Below are 25,301 nucleotides of genomic sequence, written 5' to 3'. Positions count from 1 at the left end.
AGGTACTGCAACTCGTGCGCCCTTTGTCTCAGCACTGTATCCAAGGAGCTGCTGTATGTCTCAGAAACCTCCTGAGTTACAGAAGCATCAGCACCACCTTTGCAGAGTTTGGTCATGGCCATGAGGACCCAGCTCTTGGTTTCACTGCTGCTGTTTTTCATGTCCAAAAGTTTGGCTAGCAGGCTCAGGACTTCAGCAGGTTCAAGATCCTCCCTCAAATGAGAGTATTCCCCAAGCACCTGGGAATTACAGAGAGTAAGTAAAGGTTTAGCATATGTAGCCCTGGCTGTATAAGTAGCTCATTATTTAAATTTGTTCATTAATATTGATAGTTAATTGCAAATGTTTAATGTGTTCAAGAATGTATACAAATGCCTGCAAAGTATGTGATGTGTGTCAGTTAAATGCACAACCTTTTTATTTGTATTTTGAGGTTTATGTCATTATTTTTGATATGGTATTGATATGTACTACAGCTCCAGTGAACCCTGAAGTAGTCTCAGGTAGAGGGGTGGGAGTAAGTGGGGAGCCGTGTGCACTCTGCAGGAAGCGAGAGAGACGACAGCTGAACAGTGTCGAGTGAACGCAGAGTTCATAGAAGGGCGACACGCATTTTCGGGTTGACGGATAGTTAACTGGAGTCGAGAACTGTTGTACCCTACTGTGAGGTAAATGTGAATTTTGTCTGACACTTGAACCCAATGTTATTGTGTAAAACAGGCTAACCGCGACTAGCCGCTAGCGTAGCCTAGCATATTCGCTAAGCTCTTGTTCTGCTCTGTTTTTATTTATTAAGCTAATGCTAAGATTGAATGTTAACGCGTGTGAACTAGTGATGGGATTTCCGGCTCTTTTTAGAGACCCGGCTCTTTCGGTTCGGCTCACTAAAAAGAGCCGGCTCTTTCGGCTCCGAACCGGCTCTTCAGGTTGTTTTGTTGCTTTAATTAATTTAATATTAACAATAATATAAAGTTATGCACAAAAGGAATTACTAACATAAAAACAAGTGGTTTTATTTATATATGTTTATATATAAATATATGCGGTGGCCCCTAGAGACAAAACACGTACAAACTCCAAAACACATTTCTAGCATGAACTGAATTTCCAAAGCAGAGCTACTAGATCACTTAAATTACACAATTGAAAGCATGTGTGTATTGTTTGTGTATTTATACACAGGCACTCATATATATATTCAAATAATTTAAAAAAAAAGTTCATTTACCTGTTATTACCACACACCAAATCCGGTCGTTGGTACTTGCTGGCTTGTGTAGCCACAAGATAACAAAGGCTCAATACTGCGCCCAGCATCCTGGAGCACTTCTGTTGTCTTTTGTACGTGTTTTGAGTTTTTATATGCTTCTGAGTTTTTATGTGCTTCGGAGTTTGTACGTGTTTTTACGTGTTTTGGAGTTTTTACGTGTTTTGGAGTTTGTACGTGTTTTTACGTGTTTTGGAGTTTGTACATGCTTCAGAGTTCGTACGTGATTTGAAGTTTGTATGTGCTTTGTCTCTAGGGGCCACCGTAAATATACTTTTATTTATTCACTCCACATAAAATGTAATAAATAAATCATATAATACAAAAATAAACTATTCACATTTCAAGTTTTAACTATTTAAATTTTCAGCTTTTTCCTTTCACAAATTTAAAGTGAAAAGAACACAAAACACTGCAAACCACAACACAATTAAATATAAATTATAATATGAAAACTAAAAGAACATGCATATTCTCTGTCATATGGACCTGCATGAATAAACTTTCTCAATCCTTTATCATCTGCAACTGAAAATAGTTGTGGATGATTACTATACCTTTCTAATGTTGTTGTCCCTGCCTCTCTTTCTCTCTCTCTGGCTCTGTTCCTGTGCTACTGAGTGTAACTACCGCCCCTCCCCCCTCTGCCCAGCGTAAAGCACAAGGCTCGCGTGCAGAGTGAAGCGGAAAAAAAGTGCGAGAGAGAGGCTGAGAGAAAGAAAAAAAAAAACAACCCACGTGACGGCTCGCGATAAGGAGCCGGCTCGCGTCGTTCACGTCAAAGAACCGGCTCTAAGAGCCATTTCGTTCGCGAACGACCCATCACTAGTGTGAACTGGCATTTAGCGGGGTTGTGTGATTCAGTAGGAGGAGACGGACGTCTTGCTGGCGTGTCAGAGAGGCCCCTTCTGCTGGTGTGCTGAAGTTATGTGTTCACGTGGGAGCACGTGGAAAGGACGACTGTGAGTGCTGCTGCCATGGCCTGCTGGTAGCCGTGACCCAGTTTCCCCGCTATCCCCTTGAACTGCCTGGAGGTGTGAGTACTGTTGTTTGCACGTGCTTTTATTTTTACTGCTTGGCAACAAGTGAAGCGACCATATTGTTTTAGGTCCCAACGCACCCGAGCCACGACTCAGGCCTGCAACGAGGGGTTTGCTAGCAGAAAGACTGTAGCACTTGAGGTGTGTGTGTGTTTGGTGAGAGCGCGTGAGGGCCCACAATATTATTTGATTATTTTGTTTCTGTTGAGGTAGATACCTTACCATTGTTTAACAAACTTTATTGATTTTACTTATTTCCTTTGTGTTGTTAATTCAGCATTCACTAAAGTGGAGTTAACTTTATAATTGACCTGCTTGTGTGTGATTTATTTCCATATAGTGTAGTTTTATTGCATATTTAATACCATAAGCACGACACAGGAAATCATTCCTGCCTGTGGCCATCTCCCTGTACAACGCATCCACTTAACACACTGTTTGCTGCTACAGCTACACATGTTTCTTTTCCAAATATTTATTTATAAGTGACTTATGTATGTATGTATGTATATGTATATATTGTACTATTCTTAGTTAGCGTATTGTCTGTCTTGTCTTAATGTTGGTTTAAAATGGAGCACTGTAACAAAAAATAATTTCCCCCAGGGATCAATAAAGTATTCTGATTCTGATTAAAAAGGGAGTATCAATAGGAAAGTAACAACAGGAACCCAGGGCCCCTCTCAATAGAACGTGGGATGGGTGTTACACATAAATATTAATGAAGTTCTGTAGAACGCTTTTAGTTGCAACAAAGGAAAGCTGTAAACTTGTTGTTGTCTCTCTCTTTTAACCCTTTAAGACCTACCATAGAACCAAGTTCGCCAGAGCTTATATTATATCTTTACATGCTGTGGAGCCATTTTTGGGAGCATTTCAAGTTGCTATACATCAATACAACCATTATAGCCCAGATTTTAATAATATGTATTCATTAAGTGCATAGTAATTACATAAATTGCAAAAAAGTGCAATAAACTACAAAAAAATTGAAAATCGTTTTTGATTTTTTAACATATATTTGTAGTTAGAGAAATTTAAGAGTCTTATCCCTCAAAACTGTAAATACAAAAAAGTTGCACAAAATAGTTTCCCACCACAGGAAATTTATTTTGAGTGTCTTCATAGTTTAATTTTTGAAATACACCAATTTTTATACACTGCTGGAAAAACGAAAATAAATATTATACTGCAAATTTGCAAAAAAGCAGCATATGCATCAAAATAAACTATTTCCAGCAGTGCAATATGAGTCCTAAGCATCCCAGAAACGACACAGAAAGTCATAAAGTCAAAGATAACTTTTAAAAAGAGCAGTATAGGCCCTGAGGCCCTGATCGCAAAAAAGACTACATTTCCGCGAAAATGACGTCACTTCCGGTTTCGGCCAGGTAATGGCGGAAATGCAAAAGTTCGCGCTGACGTCTATTCCAACGTAGGAAGTGTTTTGAACAGCTGATTGGACCGGCAAAGCGTGTTTCTGGAATATTATGTTTTTGTTCCTGCAAGCGCTTTTTATGCAGTTTTTGCAAAGCTTTATGTGGAAGGAAACCGTGACCTAGGACAAGCTGATGGCACAATATGTAAGTACAACTCCTCCGGTTTCATATGCAAAAAAAATTTTTGCGCTAGCTTACGTGGTTGCAGTGCTACCGGGATTTAAAAATAGTTACGCATAACAGAGCGTTCCCGCTCCGATCGGCTCTAAAGGGTTAAACTAGTGTCACCTTCTGTAGTGATACCCAAAGCAAGTAGTTTCTCCACCTATTTCTAAAGAACAGTTCCTGGTTATGATCCTATTTTCATACAGCACTGTGCAAAAGTCTTGAGCCAGCTCAAGACTTTTGCAGTCTTGGTTGATTTACCAGTTTTCACTTTCATGCTCAGATGTTTCTCAGATTCAGAGACATTCAAAGCATCTGTGGTGGCTTTCTGAAGAGGATACGCTGTTGGTGATTCTTCAGGAAGAAACACAAGATGTAACTACAATTTCTGCTGCACACATTAGATTTGTATACAAGTAATATATAAAAATTGGTTTCTCACTCCTGGTTAAATCTCACTGTTCATGAGATAAAAAAAAAATAAAAAGCCTAAACTATATATTTTCATAATTAATGATGTTTAAGAGATAAAGCTCTTACCACCCCAAAACATTTACTACAGAAACATAAAACAGCACTGAACTTTAAACAGCTTGAATTTACCAGTTTGCAGAGTTGCTTTAATGAAGGTCTCGCTGCCATTAGAGGAGTCACTGTTTAAATCTGCATCAGGTGGAGCTGTGAAAAGAAGACAACAAAGTTCAACACGTCTTCTTTGCATACCAAGCACAACAAGAGGAGGACATGCAGTTAATAACTCAAAGCACAAGGTTTATTACCTGGTAATAATTGTACTGGTCCATTTGTAACATTTTCAGTGTTGGCATCATTAAAGTTGTTCATAAATGGTTTTGTGTCTAGAGGAATTAAAATGTTGTCATTAATCAGTCCTGGTGAATTTTTTGTGTTGGATTTTTGTGTCAGAAGGGTTACAAATGTTCATACCTCCTCTGGTGTTTGCAGCTGGACCATCTGTTGGTGATTCTTCAGTAAGAAAGAGAAGTTGGTCCACACATTAGAAAAATTATATATTCGAATAGTTAATTGCTTCAATTTGGAGCTCAACTTCATACTCTGCTGCAAGTATTTTAAACAGTTTTTCATTCTTAGGAAAAATTTAATTTGCAGTTTATTTTAATCCCAAAATTGGAAAAATCTTTTTGCATAGAAGTTAAAATCAAGTTAAACACTGCAGACATGATTAAGTTGCTTAAATAAATAGAGCTCAATAACATAGAATACAGTATGATCACATTAGGATTAAAAACAAGTGTTAAAAAACAATCTGAAAGCAAATGAAGTAAAATAAGTATGGATTAAAAATATGAAGTGATAATATAATACTATATAACTAAGGTAAGTATTCAAAGACATTTAAAAGATATTAGTGCACAGTCTGTTAGTCAGTTGTAACGTCAGCTTGTGAATGATTGTGAACGAATAAAGTATCTGCAGCCAGTAAAACTAATCAAACCAAGTATGAGCCCGTACACTCACAACAGGAGCATTTTTAAAACACACCAGTTTTTACTGTTGTTCACTGACAGTTCTGCTGCCCTTAAATGCAGCACTGTTTAGATCTGCATCACTGGGGTCTATACAGTGAAAGCACTTCTAAAGTGACAGAAAGAGGATGTTTTAGAGTTTAATACCTGTTAATTTTCCTGCTGCCTCTGTGATGACTTCAGGGTTTCTAAGAATTGCTGTGCTGTAGCTGTAATCTTCATAAAACGGTGAACGGTCTAGAATGGGGTTTTTTTGTTTTTTTTGGGGGGGGGGTTTAAACTGTGTGGTTTAAATACATTTTTCATATATTCAAATTTAGTTTTTTTGATCATTTACCTGATTCTGTCTTATTGTCCAGTTTCTCAGAGTCAGAGACATTCAAAGCATCTATGAGGTTTTCAGATGGATGTGCTGTTGGTGATTCTGCAGAAGGAACGTAGAAGATGTCACTGGATGATTGGACACACAATTTATCATAATTGTAGAAGAAACTTGCTGGTTTATTACAAACAGCAAGCGATCTTTATGTCATATCGTGTGTAATTTAAAATCACATAATTCACCAGTTTTTGTGTCTCCAGTTATTAGGTGATCGTAAATGTATCGTTTGCAGAAATATAAATGAATTTGTTAACGTCAGTTCTAAAACATTCAGCCGTCTCTTAAATATCTTAGCAGAGACACTCTGACACTCAAATGGTTTCTTACCAGCTTTCAAATATGTGTCTAAAGTTTCATCAGAGAGAGCTTTTCCAGCATCATGCTTTAATCACCTGGTGTTGGTAACACCGTGGAATCAAAGAGGAAATCCAGTACAATGAGTATAGTGTGAAATAAGATTTGTGTGTACAATGAATGAGTACCAATATTAACCTGCTAATAAATTCATTGGTGCTTCTGTAACATTTTCTGGGTCGATTTCAGTCAGGTTGTCACTTTGGTAATCTGGGTGAGGTGATATCCAGTCTGCAGAAAAGAAACATGATCAGCATAACCATAAATGTTTTTAAATGAATCCAGATACACTATTATACTGTATATGTGGCCAAAGTTTCAAATCCTTTTGAGCCAAAATGGAAATAAGCACAAAAGATCGCATTTAAGGTTTAACTGAGTGGGAAATGCAATTATTCAACCATTTTTATTTGTGTTCTGAAGTGATGTGGCAATACTGATAGCAAGCACAGCAGACATTTTCTTACCACTTTCCACTGTAGTAACAGTAACATTTCTGAAGGAGTCGCTGTTGTTGTCTAAGGCTACACTCAGCAGGCCTGGAGGGAAAAAGAGGACATTTACAATTCTGCAGCATTTTCAGTTGTGACACAAAAAACAAATGATCGTGGCTGCGCTGACTGTTGTTGAAGTTCAGCACTTCTCACCTGCTGATGATTGGGACCTCTCACCTGCTGGGACCTCTGTGACATTTTCTTCTTTGGTATTGTTGAAGGCGTCTTGACTGTGGTTTGGATAAAAAGAACCAAAATCTAGGAAATAAAAGATGTTGAGTTTGATGCTTTTTCTTAGTCAAATATTAGTCTGCCAAACAAGACTTCTTATCGCTCAGAGTGGTAACTAACCTAATTTTATATTTGTGCCACTAACATTCAAAACATTAGTTGTGTTATCAGCTGGACGTGGTGTCGGTGATTCTGTGAAGAAGAAAAAAAGAGACATAAATTGCTACCCTTATCTCAGAGCAGTTACGAAGCACACACCATCCATAACATCCACCCATACAGACATACATATATACTTTGCAACTTGTTGTTTTCTGTGTTGTTTTATTAGCTATTAATTTTAACCCTGTGAGGTCTAAGTCATCATCAGTGATCACCCTGACTCTGACTCTAACTCTAAACAATCAGAAGATGGATGAATGGATGAACAGTTGTCGATCAGGCTAATGGACACCTCTATGACCAGTGTGTTGGGAACTTATCTTTAAGATCAACATGACTGAAACTAAGAGACTAAATAAAATAGAGACAAATCCAGACAATCAAAGAGTTTAAATTAAAATCTAAATAACAGTCTTAAATCTTGTTTCTGTAGGAGAATGGCTTCTGTGCTTTTAAAATCTCGGCATTAATCATGCCTTTGACCAGTCTGATTTGTGAGGAGAGACGTGAAAAGATTTTACTTTGTGGTAAAACAACTAGAACTGTGAATGTTACACTGCTTAATATCATAGTGGATAAACAAGTGATTTTTAACTACTACTGAAATCGAATATAGAGTGAACAAAAGCAACTGAACACTCTTCAGGTCAGCCAACACTGTTTTTTTAATAATCACACAGCTTCTCATATCATGTTTGCGGTCCTTGGTCCACTGGCTCATTGTGGCATTATTCCTACCTCTCCATGCGTAAATTTGACGACTACTTCCTTCAGTAATCTTGTTTTTCATGTCACTGGAACAACAGGTGGAGCAGGGTGGACCAGGTGGACCAGGAAGACCTTTATGTACACAGATTATTAAAAATATGATGTGCAGAACAGACCAAACTAGAAAAATTTGCATTTCCTGCGAAAATGCTGTGTGGATGCCTTAACGCTGAAGATGTCTGCTGAAAAAAGCTGAAAAAGTTGAGAAAAAAAAACAAAAAAACATTGCCCTGAGCAGGATTTGAACCTGGCCCTTCTGGTCTAAAGGCAGCGATTCACCTCACTGCACCAAACTCACTCACACAAAGAAGAGGTGGAGAGAGTGACAATTGTGGTGAAATTAGCAGAAGCTGCTTAGAATTGTGCTGATAAGAGGTGAAAAAGCTAAACATTTGGCAGAAAAGAGGTGAATCAGAAGAATTTCTGCTGAAAAGAGGCAAAGAAGCAAAAAGATGAGCTGAAAAGAGGTGTAGAAGCAGAAGTGCTTGCTGAAGAAGGCTGTATGTGTAATGACACACTGGAGAGCAGTGACACACAAGAAAGCAGAGCGCATGCAAGCAGGGAACATGTGTAGCAACTGTCACAGGTAGGATTCAAACCTCTGCCACCGGGTCTCACGGCAGATGGGCAGATGCCCTACCCTCTGAGCCAAATGAGTTCTGGTCACAAGCAAAGATATGATGAGAGGGACAATGTGCACTGTGGAGCAGAAGCTCAAATTAGCAGAAAAGAGGTGAAGAGGAAGAACTTTGCTGTGAAATGAGGTAAAGAAACTGAAATTTGTGCTTAAAACAAGTGAAAAAGCTGAACTCTGAAATCCTGCTAAAACAGCAGAAGAGGCTGATATTTTTCAGCTACTCATTGAGCCAAAGTGGTTCTCACGTAACTGAAAAAAGGTGGAAAAGCTTACAATTTTAATGAAAACAGCAGAAGAGGCTGAGATTTGTGCTGATAAGAGGTGAAAATGCTGAACCAATCAGAGGTACTGCTTCTGTCTGCTTCATCAGGCTGTGTACTTGTATGTATTTCTGCCATAGACTGTTAACAAGAATCTGAGGTCCATATTAGAAAAGCTGCTAAAATCATAAAACTTTGCAGAATTGTAATAAATTATCAATATGAATTACCGGTCTGTGATAGTGTATAAATTTGTACTCAAAAACTAGGTGGGATAGAAGCATAATTCTTGCACTGGGTGAATCAGCGGACTTTGGTGTACTTTGACTGCGATTTACATAGCTCTTTGTATCTCCGTCGCGGAGACATGACGAGAGAAGAAATGGCTTAATTTTCGGAGTTTGAAAAATGAGAGGACAGATTTCCACCCCTCAAACATGTTTTTGCAGAAACACTGTAATTTCGCTTAAATAGTATGAAATAGCAGTAATACTATGATTTGGCAGAAATACTACTTTTTCGCACAAATACTATTGTACAGAATGGTGTACGTCAGTTTAATGCTGGGTGGTGCTGCAATAGTAACTATCCTCGGTCAGAAGGAGAGGCTGACATCCAGGGATTAGATTACCACAGGTGGAGTTTATTGGCGGTCAGATGGATGGTACAGGGAGGCATGGCATACAGTAGGAGGATGTGGAGAGGTGATATGGTGTGGTTTCTATGATTAAGAAATCTGGCAACAAATTCCTCCACTACAAATCAGTCTGATACCACTTCTTACAGGGTTCACGTTTACTAAGGCACTACCCAAAAGGCGCCACAAGAGGGCACTCCAACACAAGGGATGACCTATTTACACTGTAAACACCCCCTACTTAGCCACTACATACTACAGTGATATTACAGTATACAAATTCACACAAATACTATGATTTGGCAGAAATACTATGACTTAGTAGTAATACTATAACATAACAGTTCAATGTTCTTGCACAAATACCACAATATGGCAGAAATACTATGTTTTAGCATAAATACTGTGATTTGGTATAAATACTACGATTTGGCACACATACTATATTCCGCAGATACACTATAACATAACAGATATTCTACGACTTAGTAGTAATACTATAACATAACAGAATTATTAATTGGGCACAAATACCACAATTTGGCAAAAATACTATGATTGGGTACAAATACTATGATTTGGCAATAATACTGCATTTTAACACAACTACTGAGATTTGATTGAAATACTATGATTTTGAAGAAATACTATTACTCCATACAAATACGAAGCTTTGGGACAAATACTATGTTTTGGTTTCAATACTATGATGTGCAACAAATACTATGATTTGGCACAAGTACTATGATTTAGTACAAATACTATGATTTGGCAGAAATACTATGACTTAGTAGTAATACTATAACATAACAGATTTCCTAAAAAACTATGAAATTGCAGTAATTCTATGACTTGGCAGAGATAATACGTTTTAGCACAAATACTATAACAACGCAGAAATACTATGACTTAGTAGTAATACTATAACATAACAGTTCAATGTTCTTGCACAAATACCACAATATGGCAGAAATACTATGTTTTACCACAAATACTGTGATTTGGTATAAATACTACGATTTGGCACACATACTATATTCCGCAGATACACTATAACATAACAGATATTCTACGACTTAGTAGTAATACTATAACATAACAGAATTATTAATTGGGCACAAATACCACGATTTGGCAAAAATACCATGATTCGACACAAATACGATGACATGGCAAAAATACTATGATTGGGTACAACTACTATGATTTGGCAATAATACTGCATTTTAACACAACTACTGAGATTTGATTGAAATACTATGATTTAGAAGAAATACTATTACTCCATACAAATACGATGCTTTGGCACAAATACTATGTTTTGGTTCCAATACTATGATGTGCAACAAATACTATGATTTGGCACAAGTACTATGATTTAGTACAAATACTATGATTTGGCAGAAATACTCTGATTTAGCAGAAGTACTATCTTTTGGTAGAAATTCCTGCTAAAAGGCAGTATTTCTGCGTTTTAGCAGAAATACTGTAATTTGGCATAAATACTATGATTTGGCATAAATACTATGCCTTAGTAGTAATACTATAACACAACAGAATTATTAATTGGGCACAAATACCATGATTTGGCAAAAATACTATGATTGGGTACAAATACTATGATTTGGCAATAATACTGCATTTTAACACAACTACTGAGATTTGATTGAAATACTATGATTTAGAAGAAATACTATTACTCCATACAAATACGATGCTTTGGGACAAATACTATGTTTTGGTTCCAATACTATGATGTGCAACAAATACTATGATTTGGCACAAGTACTATGATTTAGTACAAATACTATGATTTGGCAGAAATACTATGCCTTAGTAGTAATACTATAACATAAGGGATATACTATGGTTTTGCAGACATACTATGTTTTTGCACAAATACCATGATTTGGCACAAATGCTATGATTTAGCAGAAATACTATGATTGGGTACAAATACTATGATTTGGCAATAATACTGCGTTTTAACAACAACTACTGAGATTTGATTGAAACACTATGATTTAGAAGAAATACTATGACTCCATACAAATACGATGCTTTGGCACAAATACTATGATTTGGCACAAGTACTATCATTTAGTACAAATACTATGATTGGGCAGAAGTACTATGTTTCAGTACAAATACTATGATTTGGCAGGAATACTCTGATTTGGCAGGAATACTCTGATTTAGCAGAAGTACTCTTTTGGTAGAAATTCCTGCTAAAAGGTACTATTTCTGCGTTTTAGCAGAAATACTGTAATTTGGCATAAATACTATAATTTGGTATAAATACTGTGATTTGGCACATATAATATATTCAGCACATATATTATAAAATAACAGAAATATTATGATTTGGCCCCAAAACCATGATTTTGCACAAATACCATGATTTGGCAAATATACTATGATTTTTCAAAAAATACTATGATTTAGCAGAAGTACTAAGATGTAGTAGAAGTACTTTGCTTTAGCAGAAATACTATGATTGAGGAGTAATACCTAAACATAGGAGAAATATTGATACACAGACACACATACACTGACAGTAAAGGGAACAGGAGCTGTGGAGAGTCTGGGCTTGGTATATGTAGGTCAGTTAAATTAGCTGCACCTGCTGTAGTCAGCCCTTACACACACAGACACAGAGAGAGGTGTGAGTTTTCTTCAGTGTATTTCTGACATTCAGGATTCCCCTCGAACAAATGGCCATAATTTCCTAACCGTAGAGGCTAGAATGGTCATTCAGACATCGTTTTATTCAGAAGAGATGGGGGAATCTTCAGGTCTTCATAATTCAGAGATAAACTATAAATTATTAAAGATATATGACTTGTAATACACTGTAACTGTGTAGAGGCGAAGCAAAAACTGCCTTGACTTGCTCTCAAACAACCTTTGGTAACTCTAAATCTATATGGAGCATCAAAATCATTCTTTCACTGTAAGAAACAGCAGGCTTTGGTGAACAGTCATGGAAATTTTCAGGGCTCTGTGGAAATCCATCAAAAAGATATCATGAGAGAAAAAAGTGGCTCATTTCCAGAATTTGAAATCTCATGAAATCTGAGCGAGGGACAAATTTCCTACCCTCAAACAAGTCTAACTCATCTCCTAACGGTAATAGGTGAGAAAATAATTCTTGAATTGTGAGCATCAGACGTGTCTGACGATATATTGGGACAAGCCTTATGTCTTAACTTTGCTTCGTTAAGGAGATATGACAATTTGAAAATGCCTCTCATTACAGGAATCCACCGGTGATTTTGAACAAACTCTCCATTGACTTTATATGGAGAGTTTTCTGACTTTGTGTTACTCTGAGGAGATTTGCAAAATATCTATGTGTCCCACAACAATGATAGGGACATTTTCTGAAAGCCAGCAAAAATACCTACGCTTTGATGTATAATTTGTGGGGCTTGAGTGGAAATTGAGCGAGTAGCAAGAAGTTGTTCGGACATGAAGAGAAAATTCAAACAGTTTCACTGTCCCCTCTGAGTTAATTGCATAGCAACCATAGCAACGCATGTATTTTCTGAAAAATCACAATTTTGCAACTGAAGACTTAAAGAGAGATAAGATGAAAACGGTAGAAGATCTGAAAAAGCTGAATCACACAGGAATAGCCCAATAATTTGAGAACGTTTTAAAGTTTGAATGGAGTTTCTAGGTGAAAGTATGAGGCAGTAGTTAAGTTTCAAAGACAAGAAAGTTTTAGCAGAATTGTGGAAGTTTCCAATTCATTTCAATGGGACAAATTAAAGGAAAAAAGTGTAATATTTTAAAAAGTATAATAGTAATAAACACCAAAAGTCATAGCCGGCATTAGCAGAAAGAGCAGAACAGTTTAGAGTTTGAACGGTGAAAATAGCACAAAAATTGTGGAAGTAGTTCTGCGGCGAAAAGTGTACGGAAACACCCGGAACTAGAAAAATTTGCATTTCCTGCGAAAATGCTGTGTGGATGCCTTAATGTTGAAGATGTCTGCTGAAAAAAGCTGAAAACAAAAAACATTGCCCTGAGCAGGATTCGAACCTGGCCCTCCTGGTCAAAGGGCAGCTATTTAGCTCACTGAGCCAAACACTTTCTCACAAAGAAAAGGTGGAGAGATTGACAATTGTGCTAGCAGAATTTGGGCAAAAAAAGGGGGTGAAAATTCTGCTGAAAAGAGTTCAATCAGCAGAATTTCTGCTGAAAAGAGGTGAATGAGCAGAATTCTGCTGAAAAGAGTTTTTTTCTGAAAACAGCAGAAAAAACTGAAAATTTTGCTGAAAAGAGTTGAATGAGCAGAATTCTGCTGAAAAGAGGTTTTTGCTGAAAAAGAGCTGAAAAAGTTTGGATTTGTGCTGAAAAGGGGTTAAAAAAACTGAAAATTTTGCTGAAAAGGGGTGAAAAAGATGAAATTTGTGTTGAAAAGAGTTTAAAAAAAGTTTAACTGTTAAGTGAAAGAAATGTTGCCATAAGCTGGATTTGAACCCAGGCCTCCCAGTCTGAGAACGGATGCTTATCTCACTGAGGTAAAACACAGCTCAGCCCATCATGCAAAATCAGTGACCACATTGATAATGTGTTCCATTCATTTCAATGGTCAAAAGTCATAACACACATCAGCAGGAATAGCAGAATTTTTTAAAGTTTAAACATAGTATTTCTGCTAAAACTTAGTATTTATACTAAATAATATTTTTTTCCTGCCAAATCATAGCATTTGTGCTGGAACACAGAAAGTTCCACCAAATCATACAATTTGTACTAAAACATTATTTATGATTTAGCAGAAACATTGGGACTTGGTAGAAATACTATGATTTACATGAAATACTTTGACTTAGCAGAAGTACTACAATCTAGGAAAAAAGTACTAAAGCATAGCAGAAATTCTATCATTGAGCAGAATTACTAGGATTTAGAAGAAATACTAAGATTTGGCACAAACACTGATGTGGCTCAAGAACCTTTATTGTGCAGTTATACTATGATTTGGAAGAAATACTATACTTTGGCACAAATACTATGATTTGGAAGAAATACTATGTTTTAGCACAAATACTATGATTTGGCTCAAATACTATAACTATCCTCGGTCAGAAGGAGAGGCTGACATCCAGGGATTAGATTACCACAGGTGGAGTTTATTGCGGTCAGATGGATGGTACAGGGAGGTATGGCATACAGTAGGAGGATGTGGAGAGGTGATATGGTGTGGTTTCTATGATTAAGAACAGGGTATGCATTACAACATGCATACAGATTAAAGATTAAGAAAACTGGTAACAAATTCCTCCACTACAAATCAGTCTGATGCCACTTTTTACAGGGTTCCCGTTTACTAAGGCACTACCCAAAAGGCGCCACAAGAGGGCACTCCAACACAAGAGATGACCTATTTACACTGATGCACTTAGTAAACAGCCCCTACTTAGCCACTACATAATACAGTGATATTACAGTATACAAATTCACACAAATACTATGATTTGGCAGAAATACTATGACTGAGTAGTAATACTATAATATAACAGATTTCCTAAAAAAAACTATTAAATTGCAGTAATTCTATGACTTGGCAGAGATACTACGTTTTAGCACAAATACTATAACAACGCAGAAATACTATGACTTAGTAGTAATACTATAACATAACAGTTCAATGTTCTTGCACAAATACCACAATATGGCAGAAATACTATGTTTTAGCAAAAATACTGTGATTTGGTGTAAATACTACGATTTGGCACACATACTATATTCCGCAGATACACTATAACATAACAGATATTCTACGACTTAGTAGTAATACTATAACATAACAGAATTATTAATTGGGCACAAATACCACGATTTGGCAAAAATACTATGATTGGGTACAAATACTATGATTTGGCAATAATACTGCATTTTAACACAACTACTGAGATTTGATTGAAATACTATGATTTAGAAGAAATACTATTACTCAATACAAATACGATGCTTTGCGACAAATACTATGTTTTGGTTCCAATACTATGATGTTCAACAAATACTATGATTTGGCACAAGAACTATGATTTAGTACAAATACTATGATTTGGCAGAAATACTATGCCTTAGTAGTAATACTATAACATAAGAGATATACTATGGTTTTGCAGACATACTATGTTTTTGCACAAATACCATGATTTGGCACAAATGCTATGATTTAGCAGAAATACTATGATTGGGTACAAATACTATGATTGGCAATAATACTGCGTTTTAACAACAACTACTGAGATTTGATTGAAATACTATGATTTACAAGAAATACTATGACTCCATACAAATACGATGCTTTGGCACAAATACTATGATTTGGCAGAAATACTATGACTTAGTAGTAATACTATAACATAACAGATTTCCTAAAAAAAAACTATGAAATTGCAGTAATTCTATGACTTGGCAGAGATACTACGTTTTAGTACAAATACTATAACAATGCAGAAATACTATGACTTAGTAGTAATACTATAACATAACAGTTCAATGTTCTTGCACAAATACCACAATATGGCAGAAATACTATGTTTTACCACAAATACTGTGATTTGGTATAAATACTGCGATTTGGCACACATACTATGATTTGGCAGAAATACTATGCCTTAGTAGTAATACTATAACATAAGAGATATACTATGGTTTTGCAGACATACTATGTTTTTGCACAAATACCATGATTTGGCACAAATGCTATGATTTAGCAGAAATACTATGATTGGGTATAAATACTATGATTTGGCACAAGTACTATGATTTAGTACAAATACTATGATTGGGCAGAAGTACCATGTTTCAGTACAAATACTATGATTTGGCAGGAATACTCTGGTTTAGCAGAAATACTATGTTTTAACATAAATACTATCTTTTGGTAGAAATTCCTGCTAAAAGGTACTATTTCTGCGTTTTAGCAGAAATACTGTAATTTGGCATAAATACTATAATTTGGGATAAATACTATGATTTGGCACATATAATATATTCAGCACATATATTATAAAATAACAGAAATATTTGGCCCCAAAACCATGATTTTGCACAAATACCATGATTTTGCAAAAATACTATGAATTTGCAGAAATACTATGATTTAGCAGAAGTACTAAGATGTAGTAGAAGTACTTTGCTTTAGCAGAAATACTATGATTGAGGAGTAATACCTAAACATAGGAGAAATATTGATACACAGACACACATACACAGACAGTAAAGGGAAAAGGATCTGTGGAGAGTCTGGGCTTGGTATATGTAGGTCAGTTAAATTAGCTGCACCTGCTGTAGTCAGCCCTTACACACACAGACACAGACACAGAGAGAGGTGTGAGTTTTCTTCAGTGTATTTCTGACATTCAGGATTCCACTCGAACAAATGGCCATAATTTCCTAACCGTAGAGGCTAGAACGGTCATTCAGGCATCGTTTTATTCAGAAGAGATGGGGGAATCTTCAGGTCTTCATAATTCAGAGATAAAACATAAATTATTAAAGATATATGACTTGTAATACACTGTAACTGAGTAGAGGCGAAGCAAAAACTGCCTTGACTTGCGCTCAAAACACCTTTGGTAACTCTAAATCTATATGGAGCATCAAAATCATTCTTTCACCGTAAGAAACAGCAGGCTTTGGTGAACAGTCATGGAAATTTTCAGGGCTCTGTGGAAATCCATCAAAAAGATATGACGAGAGAAAAAAGTGGTTCATTTCCAGAGATTGAAATCTGATGAAATCTGAGCGAGGGACAAATTTCCTACCCTCAAACAAGTCCAACTCATTTCAGAACGGTAATAGGTGAGAAAGAAATTCTTGAATTGTGAGTGTCAGGAGTGTCTGAACATATACGGGGACAAGCCTCATGTCTTAACTTCGCTTCGTTAAGGAGATATGACAATTTGAAAATGCCTCTCATTAGAGAAATCCAGCGGTGATTTTGAACAAACTCTCCATTAAGTTTATATGGAGAGTTTTCTGACTTTGTGTTACTCTGAGGAGATTTGCAAAATATCTATGAGTCCCACAACAATGATAGTGACATTTTCTGAAAGCCAGCAAAAATACCTACGTTTTGATGTATAATTTGTGGGGCTTGAGTGGAAATTGAGCGAGTAGCAAGAAGTTGTTTGGACATGAAGAGAAAATTCAAACAGTTTCACTGTCCCCTCTGAGTTAATTGCATAGCAACCATAGCAACGCATGTATTTTCTGAAAAATCACAATTTTGCAACTGAAAACTCAAAGAGAGATAAGATTAAAACGGTAGAAGATCTGAAAAAGCTGAATCGTACAGGAATAGCCAAATCATTTGAGAACATTTTAAAGTTTGAATGGAGTTTCTAGGTGAAAGTATGAGGCAGTAGTTAAGTTTCAAAGACAAGAAAGTTTTAGCAGAATTGTGGAAGTTTCCCATTCATTTCAATGGGACAAATTAAAGGAAAAAAGTGTAATATTTTAAAAAGTATAATAGTAATAAACACCAAAAGTCATAGCCGGCATTAGCAGAAAGAGCAGAACAGTTTAGAGTTTGAACGGTGAAAATAGCACAAAAATTGTGGAAGTAGATCCACGGCAAAAAGTGTACGGAAACACCCGGAATAATAATAAAGAAGAAAGAGAAACAGGATCTCAATAGTGTGGATGCCTATTAAGGCATCCACACAATAATAGAGAATAAAGAGAAACAGGAACTCAATAGTGTGGATGCCCATTGAGGGCATCCACACAATTAACAATACTGCTAATATAGACTCTTTAATATTAACCCAATTATATTTATATAGTGAAAAGTCAAAACATAAGTCATCTCAGAGTATTTTTACACTGTAAGGCTAAGACTTCACGTGGTGGGTGGGTGGGGGCTCTGATTCTATATTCATTTTGAATGTTACCAGCCAAAGAAGCTGTTATCAGTTATTGCCACTTTCATAAATATCACTGGATGCATAAATATGAGGTGAGTGACTTTAACATGAAGAAAGATCAGCCTGGGCCACACTTATGAAGAGCACACATCAGCCTTGACTGGTTGGGTTAAAGGGAGAGAGGAGAAAATAGGTCAAGGAGACAATTAAAACAAAGAAGGTTGGCTGAGTCAGAAATGTTCAGCTCCAGAGCCAGAGACCTCTGCTGAAAGCACAGGGAGGTAATGGCATGCAATGTTCATGGCCCTTTGAAGTCTGTGGAGTAAAAGAGAGAAGAGTAGAGGAAAGGTGCTCGATGCGTCATGGGAGGTTCCTCTGACGCAGCAGCATAACTAAGTGATGGTTCAGGGTCACCTGATTCAGCCCTAACTACAGGCTTTATCAAAAATGACCGTTTTAAAACTAATCTTAAAAGTAGAGATGGTGTCTGCCTCACAAACCCAAACTGGGAGCTGGTTTCAAATGAGAGCAGCATGATATCTGAAGGCTCTGCCTCCCACTGAAATGCTGAAAATGTGAGGATCAGAAGTAAGTCTGCCCTCTGGTGCTATCTACAGAATATGGTACCATGAGATCTATAACATGTGTCAGAGTGTGATTAAGCAGGACTGCAATTCGGTTCTAGATTTAACAGGAAACAAATGAAAGGGCCTTATTATGACAGAAATATCACCTCTCTCTACTCCCTGTAAGTACTCTTGCTGCAGAGTTTTAGAACAGCTGCATCCTGTTATAAGGTGTAAGGTAAGTACAGAAGTCTGGCACAGAAGTAACAAAAACAATAAAAGAAAAAGGAATGCTGTGATGTGGGCTACCCTATTAACTGTTCATATAAGACTGTTTTAACCTTAGTAATGACTTGTGATGCCTCAAATGTATTCAGTTCAGTTACATTTTATTTTTATCGTATTAAACCACAACAACCAACGACCACAATAAAGGTGCTTTATATTGTAAGGTAAAGATGCTACAATAACAGAGAAAAAGCCACAAAAATCAGGTGATATGAGCAAGCACTTGGGGACAGTGGGAAAGAAAAACTACTACCGGGGAGTGGCAGCCTCTGCCATGACTGGTTTGGGAGTGAGTGAAGGGAAACAGGACACAAGACATATTAAAGGTGTGTTTTTTGATGGAAATTAGAACACTGGGGTTTTCAGGTAGCCCTAGTGAGCTGTATGGGCAGAGATTACCCTCATTAACATTTGATGCACACCCAGTTATTTTGTTCTGGAAGCAGGCCTGAAAAATGACAAAAGCTACTCAGTTTAGAAAAGAGAAGTAAGGATTAGCCCTACTTAGCATAAATTTAACACATCACAAAAAGACTGAAGAGTTGAAGGAAGGAAAAGGAACCAATAACAGTTAACAGTCTTTTAAGGTAATGTCAGGCTCCCTGAGTATTCATCAAGAGCTTCATGTTAGTTCAAAAACCTAAATTTCTTCAGAATCTCAGATTAATCTCAGAGTTTAAGCCATGCAGAGTTGGTAAAAAGATACAGTGAATGAGTGAAAGTTAAAAAAAAACAAAAAAACATTGCCCACACTGCAATTTTCAGTTTCAAAACAACAAAAATACTATAATTTGGGCTAATCAGTGCTAATCAGTGCAGCAAACACTTATCCCACTGCAGTAAACAGCTATGTGGCAGCTAAATACAAGTTTCTTGCAGACAGTGAGTGGGATGCTCGTGTTGTGCAATCACAGCAGGAACAATGAAAGACTGTTTGAAATGCACGAGAAGCTTCTGTTCTGCAAATTTGGTTGTTTTCATACAGCTTTTCGCTGAATGGGAGAGGAGATGGGTTCTCAGATTTCTTAGACATATAAAAGTTCTCACCTTTTCTACCTCGTCTCCCCTCTGGCCCCGGTGGACCTGGGGGTCCAGGTGAACCAGGTTTACCTGACAGAACAAAAACACTTTGTAATGCAGTAGGAATTTAGCATAATTTGAGTAAATTTACTCAGTAAATTTAAATTTCAGTTTTTACCTGGGGGTCCAGGTGGGCCTGGAAAGAAAAAAACAATTCACATATTTAAAAAAAACAACAACAACAACAACTATGGGCAGTAAATACGCAAATGAAAACAGTGGAGATGCATGTTTTTATGATGTGCACCTGTTAAACAAATTCCTTTGGAGCTCCTGCACATGTCTGTGAAGGCTTTGACCTGAAATAAAGAAAAAGACAGGCATGAGGAAAGTTTTGATTTAGGTGTAAGTTAACCACATATAGGGCCATTTGAGTTAGGCCCTGTTAACACAGAAAGGACAGGGTGTTTTCTAAAGGTCTATATTTTAATCTTCAAATCAAATCAAATCACTTTTTATTGTCACATCACATGTGCAGGCACACTGGCACAGCACATGCGAGTGAAATTCTTGTGTGTGAGCCCCACAAGCAACAGAGATGTGCAAACACAACAACACAAACGAGCAAAATACAAGAATGGCCAACCTGAAACTAATAAATATATGTACAATATATAATAGTGTATGCATTTCTGGATGTGTATACTAAATATTTTCCTACGTGTGTGTGTGTGTGTGTGTGTGTATACACATTTTTACAAATTAAATAGTAAAAAATAAAATAAAATAATAATAATAATAATAATAATAATAAAATATATAAAATATACAGAGTTGAATATGTGCAAAACAAGTGGCATTTATATACAGTGTGGAGTGCATAATGTTGAAGTTCCAGTAGTGAAGCTGAGGTGTCTGACGTGTTCAGCAGTCTGATGGCCTGATGGAAGAAGCTGTCTCTCAGTCTGCTGGTACGGGACCGGATGCTGCAGAACCTCCTTCCTGATGGAAGCAGTCTGAACAGTTTATGGCTGGGGTGACTGGAGTCCTTGATGATCCTCCCCGCTTTCCTCAGGCAGCGCTTCCTGTAGATGTCTTGGAGGGAGGGAAGCTCACCTCCAATTATCCGTTCAGAGCACCGCACTACTCGCTGGAGAGCTTTGCAGTTGTAGGCGGTGCTGTTGCCATACCAGGTGGTGATGCATCCAGTGAGGATGCTCTCAATGGCACAGCGATAGAAGGTCCTGAGGATGCGGGGGCTCATGCCGAATCTTTTCAGTCTCCTGAGAAAGAAGAGGCGCTGCTGGGCCTTCTTCACTGTTTTGTTTGTGTGTACTGACCACGTAAGATCCTCAGCCAGGTGTACACCAAGGAACCGGAAGCTGCTCACTCTCTCCACAGCAGCGCCGTTGATGGTGATGGGGGTGTGTACTTCTCTGCACCTCCGGAAGTCCACTATCAACTCCTTTGTCTTTGCGACGTTGCGGGTGAGATGGTTGTCTTGACACCAGTGGGTCAGGGCGCTGACCTCCTCCCTGTAAGCCGTCTCATCACCGTTGGTGATAAGACCCACCACTGTAGTGTCGTCCGCAAACTTCACAATGATGTTGGAGCTGTTAGTGGCTGTGCAGTCATAGGTGTAGAGTGAGTACAGGAGAGGGCTCAGTACACACCCCTGTGGAGCACCAGTGTTCAGTGTGATGGGGGATGAGGTGATGCTGCCCAGTCTGACCACCTGGCGTCTGTCAGACAGGAAGCTAAGGATCCAGCTGCAGAGGGAGCTGCTCAGTCCTAGATCCTGCAGTTTCCTGTCCAGCTTCGAGGGAACGATGGTATTGAATGCTGAGCTGTAATCTACAAACAGCATCCTCACATACGTGTCTCTCTTCTCCAGGTGTGACAGGGCAGTGTGTAGTGTCAGGGCTATGGCATCATCAGTGGACCTGTTGTGGCGGTATGCAAACTGTAGAGGGTCCAGTGAGTCGGGTAGTGCAGAGCAGATGAAGTCCCTGACCAGCTTCTCGAAGCATTTGCTTACGATGGGGGTCAGGGCTACAGGTCGCCAGTCGTTCAATGAGGAGATGGTGGAGGATTTGGGTACAGGGACGATGGTGGCCATTTTGAAGCAGGCTGGGACTACAGACAGAGAGAGGGAAAGGTTGAAGATGTGCGTGAACACTCCAGCCAGCTGAGCCGCGCATGACCTGAGGACGCGGCCGGGAATCCCGTCCGGACCAGTAGCTTTGCGTGCGTTCACCTTCCTGAAGCACTTCCGCACATCCTCCTCAGACACAGTGTGCGCACTGACGTCATCCGCGGTGCGCACACTGTCCGGTCTCATGGTGTTCGCTGTGTCGAATCTAGCGTAGAATACGTTTAGATCCTCACACAGAGAGGCCGTGGTCTGCGGTGTGCTGGTTTTCCCTCTAAAGTCTGTGATCGTGTTTAGTCCTTGCCACATACTCCGAGGGTTGTCAAACTGTTGTTCCATCCTGTCCCTGTACTCACGTTTGGCTGCTTTGATCGTCTTCCGGAGTTGGTAATGTGCGTGTTTGTAGTCCGATGTGTTCGCGGAGGCAAAGGCGGTGTTCCGTGCCGCGCGAACATCTCCGTTAATCCAGGGTTTTTGATTTGGGAAGGATTTGACTGTTCTGGATGGGACGACATCTTCCACGCATTTCCTGATAAATCCACAGACTGAGTCTGTGTATTCATCAATGTCTCTGGCGGCCACGTGAAACATTTCCCAGTCCGCGTGATCAAAACAGTCCCGCAGCGCAGACTCCGATTGGTCCGTCCAACAGTGCACCGCCCTCCGGGTTGGAGCTTCCTGTTTCAGCTTCTGCCTGTAGGCGGGCAGGAGCAGGATGGAGCAGTGATCTGATTGGCCGAATGGGGCGCGGGGGAGGGCTTTGTACGCATCCCGGAAAGAGGTGTAACAGTGGTCGAGTTGCCGGTTTCCACGTGTGTTGAAAAGGATGTGTTGATGGAGTTTTGGTGAGACTTTCTTCAGGTTTCCCATATTAAAGTCTCCGGCTGTGATAAACGCTGCCTCTGGGTGTGCGGTTTCCTCGCTGCTGATCGCGCTGTACAGTTCCCTGAGTGCACGGTCAGTGTCGGCTTGTGGGGGAATGTAAACAGCCGTAATAATCACTGCTGTAAATTCCCTCGGTAGCCAGAATGGCCGGCACTTAATCATCAGGTACTCCAGGTCCGGTGAGCAGAAGGATTTGACCGGGTGCACGTTCGCATAATCACACCAGCTGTTGTTGATCATGAAACACACACCACCGCCTCTGCTTTTCCCAGTAAGATCCTGTGACCTGTCCGCGCGGTGCACAGAGAACCCCGGCAGTTGTATTGCGGAGTCCGGTACTTTGTCCGATAGCCAGGTTTCTGTGAGGCAGATCACGCAGCAGTCCCGCATCTCTCGCTGGAATGAGATCCGTGCCCGAAGCTCGCACAGCTTGTTCTCCAGAGACTGCATATTAGCCAGTAATAAACTGGGTAACGGTGGTCTGTAAGTGCGCCGTCTCAGTCGAACCAGAACGCCAGATCTTCTCCCTGACCTTCTCCCTCTCCTAATCTTTTGCCATGTTCAGTGTTTATTCCCAAAATCCAGCAAAAGAATCATTCTCGTTAACAGAGCTGAAGCAGTTAGAGTATAACAACAACAACAACTAAAATTCCCTAAAATTTTCTCACTTCTTAAATGTCTGCTGTTCTTTTAATCTTTAGGCTTTAGATGAAACAAACTGAAAGTGAAGATTAATTGTTAATAAAAACAATGATACTGCCCCCGGCTCCCTCACAAAATATACAGTAGCACGGCTTTGAAGAAATGCCAGTTTTGTAGTGGAAGAAAGTGGAGCCGAGGGAGGAGCAGTCACTCTTCACAGCACAAAGTACTTTTCCAGGAAGCACTCAAGACTAGAAATTTGTTAATGGTTACAACAGACTCCTGGATTTCTTAGATTGCAAGGAGATGCCTCACGTGATCGTATTAAAGACACCAAACTGTGGAAAAATAAAAAAATTCAGTTTTTGTCATAATAGAGTAAACAACTTTTAGCATTAGTATTCACAGTCCTACAGAAACATCCAAGCATGCTGATGTCTTACAGGAACCATAGAGTATGTCATGAGCATCAGCATATCCTTCTGATCTTCGCTTTGCATTGGATCTTCTTCCTGGTTTCTCCTGCGGCGGTGGAGCTTCCTGAACTCTCGGGCCTCTCCGGGGTCGATGGGCAGGATTCCCGTCCGCAACCTGCAGCTCTCTGTCAGCTCCTGCATCTGGGACTCCAGCCTAAACAGCTCATCTGCCAACTCTTTCTGCCGAAACAGCAGAAACACTAAACCTGCCGTGCTCAGGAGCAGCAGCACGCACATCCCCACCAGCAACACTTTCCACATGGGAGAAACAACACTTCCCTCTTTCATGTTTGTGCCCCGTTCCTTGGTCCTCGCTGCACAGTGATCCGGGCTGTGTAATTCAGAAGCACATACAGCACATTTCTGAACACCTGCCAGCAGATGACACGTCAGAGAGAAACCACAGTAGAGCAGTTGGAGAGGAATAAACATGTCAAAATCTGCCTGGAACTACAGCGAGAGAGAGAGACACGTGATGCATTGCATAATAACAAACATCTGCAAGACTGCTGAAATCTGTAGGCTTGCATGATTTAAATGCAGCTAATGGACATATTTCCAGAATGACACATCCTCCAGACAGCATAGGGCTTCCCATCATTCTGGTGCCTGTTTTCCTCAGCATTTTCACTAGCTTGTCCTACTCAAAATTACATGGAAGTGGAATAAATAAGCTTCGAACAAGGGACACATTGTTGGGATCTACAAAAGAACTTTCAGAGAGCTTTCAGCAAATGTCTGCGAGTGTGCGGATGTACATGTGTGGGTGTCAGAATATCCTTTTTATGAAAGGGTTTTGTTTTTTTCTATTCATTGCAATATGAATTTCGAAATTGAAAGTTTCGTAAATAGTCAATGTTACATTTTTTTTGATTGATTTTTGATTTGCTGCTTTTTCGGGGGTGGGGGGAAGAGGTCATTGTAGCTTCTGTTGCTAATTTCAGAGCAAGACCAACACATCCACCCCTAGATGTGTGGCCAGTATCTTTAAACAGGGCATACCAGCTATTCACAGGTACCAAGCATGAAAGCCA

The 25,301-nt window shown here is 38.9% G+C and overlaps 1 protein-coding gene and 2 long non-coding RNA genes across 7 annotated transcripts; 2 read left to right on the top strand and 1 right to left on the bottom strand.

The window, feature by feature from the left end:
* Positions 1-50: 50 nt before the first annotated feature.
* LOC113026638 (uncharacterized) lies at positions 51-25,279 on the bottom strand. 5 transcript variants are annotated; one of them, XM_026175653.2, is made up of 16 exons: positions 20,981-25,275; positions 20,420-20,471; positions 20,291-20,308; positions 20,140-20,202; positions 7,778-7,879; positions 6,998-7,069; positions 6,800-6,904; positions 6,620-6,691; positions 6,291-6,383; positions 5,754-5,840; positions 5,564-5,653; positions 4,857-4,895; positions 4,691-4,768; positions 4,515-4,589; positions 4,173-4,265; positions 51-239 (listed from the first exon to the last, which is right to left on the bottom strand). In XM_026175653.2, the coding sequence occupies exons 1-16, from the start codon at positions 23,597-23,599 to the stop codon at positions 202-204; spliced, it is 3,696 nt and encodes a 1,231-aa protein (XP_026031438.2). In that variant the 5' UTR covers positions 23,600-25,275; the 3' UTR covers positions 51-201. The 5 variants fall into 5 exon arrangements, 2 of the variants coding, with proteins under 2 accessions (XP_026031438.2, XP_080160000.1); XR_013910119.1 differs by lacking the exon at positions 51-239 and adding an exon at positions 2,856-3,102 and having other exon boundaries at positions 4,026-4,265; positions 20,981-25,272; XM_080303874.1 differs by lacking the exon at positions 4,173-4,265 and having other exon boundaries at positions 20,981-25,279.
* LOC113026677 (uncharacterized) lies at positions 355-2,946 on the top strand. The gene is made up of 2 exons (XR_013910132.1): positions 355-668; positions 2,132-2,946. It is a non-coding gene; the product is annotated as an uncharacterized LOC113026677 (long non-coding RNA).
* On the top strand, positions 12,983-13,689 carry LOC145429798 (uncharacterized). The gene is made up of 2 exons (XR_013910133.1): positions 12,983-13,554; positions 13,632-13,689. It is a non-coding gene; the product is annotated as an uncharacterized LOC145429798 (long non-coding RNA).
* Positions 25,280-25,301: the final 22 nt, after the last annotated feature.

This window comes from Astatotilapia calliptera, chromosome 7 (assembly GCF_964374335.1).
Source record: "Astatotilapia calliptera chromosome 7, fAstCal68.1, whole genome shotgun sequence".
Classification (NCBI taxonomy): Eukaryota; Metazoa; Chordata; class Actinopteri; order Cichliformes; family Cichlidae; genus Astatotilapia; species Astatotilapia calliptera.
This window is presented reverse-complemented; position numbering and strand designations above follow the sequence as displayed.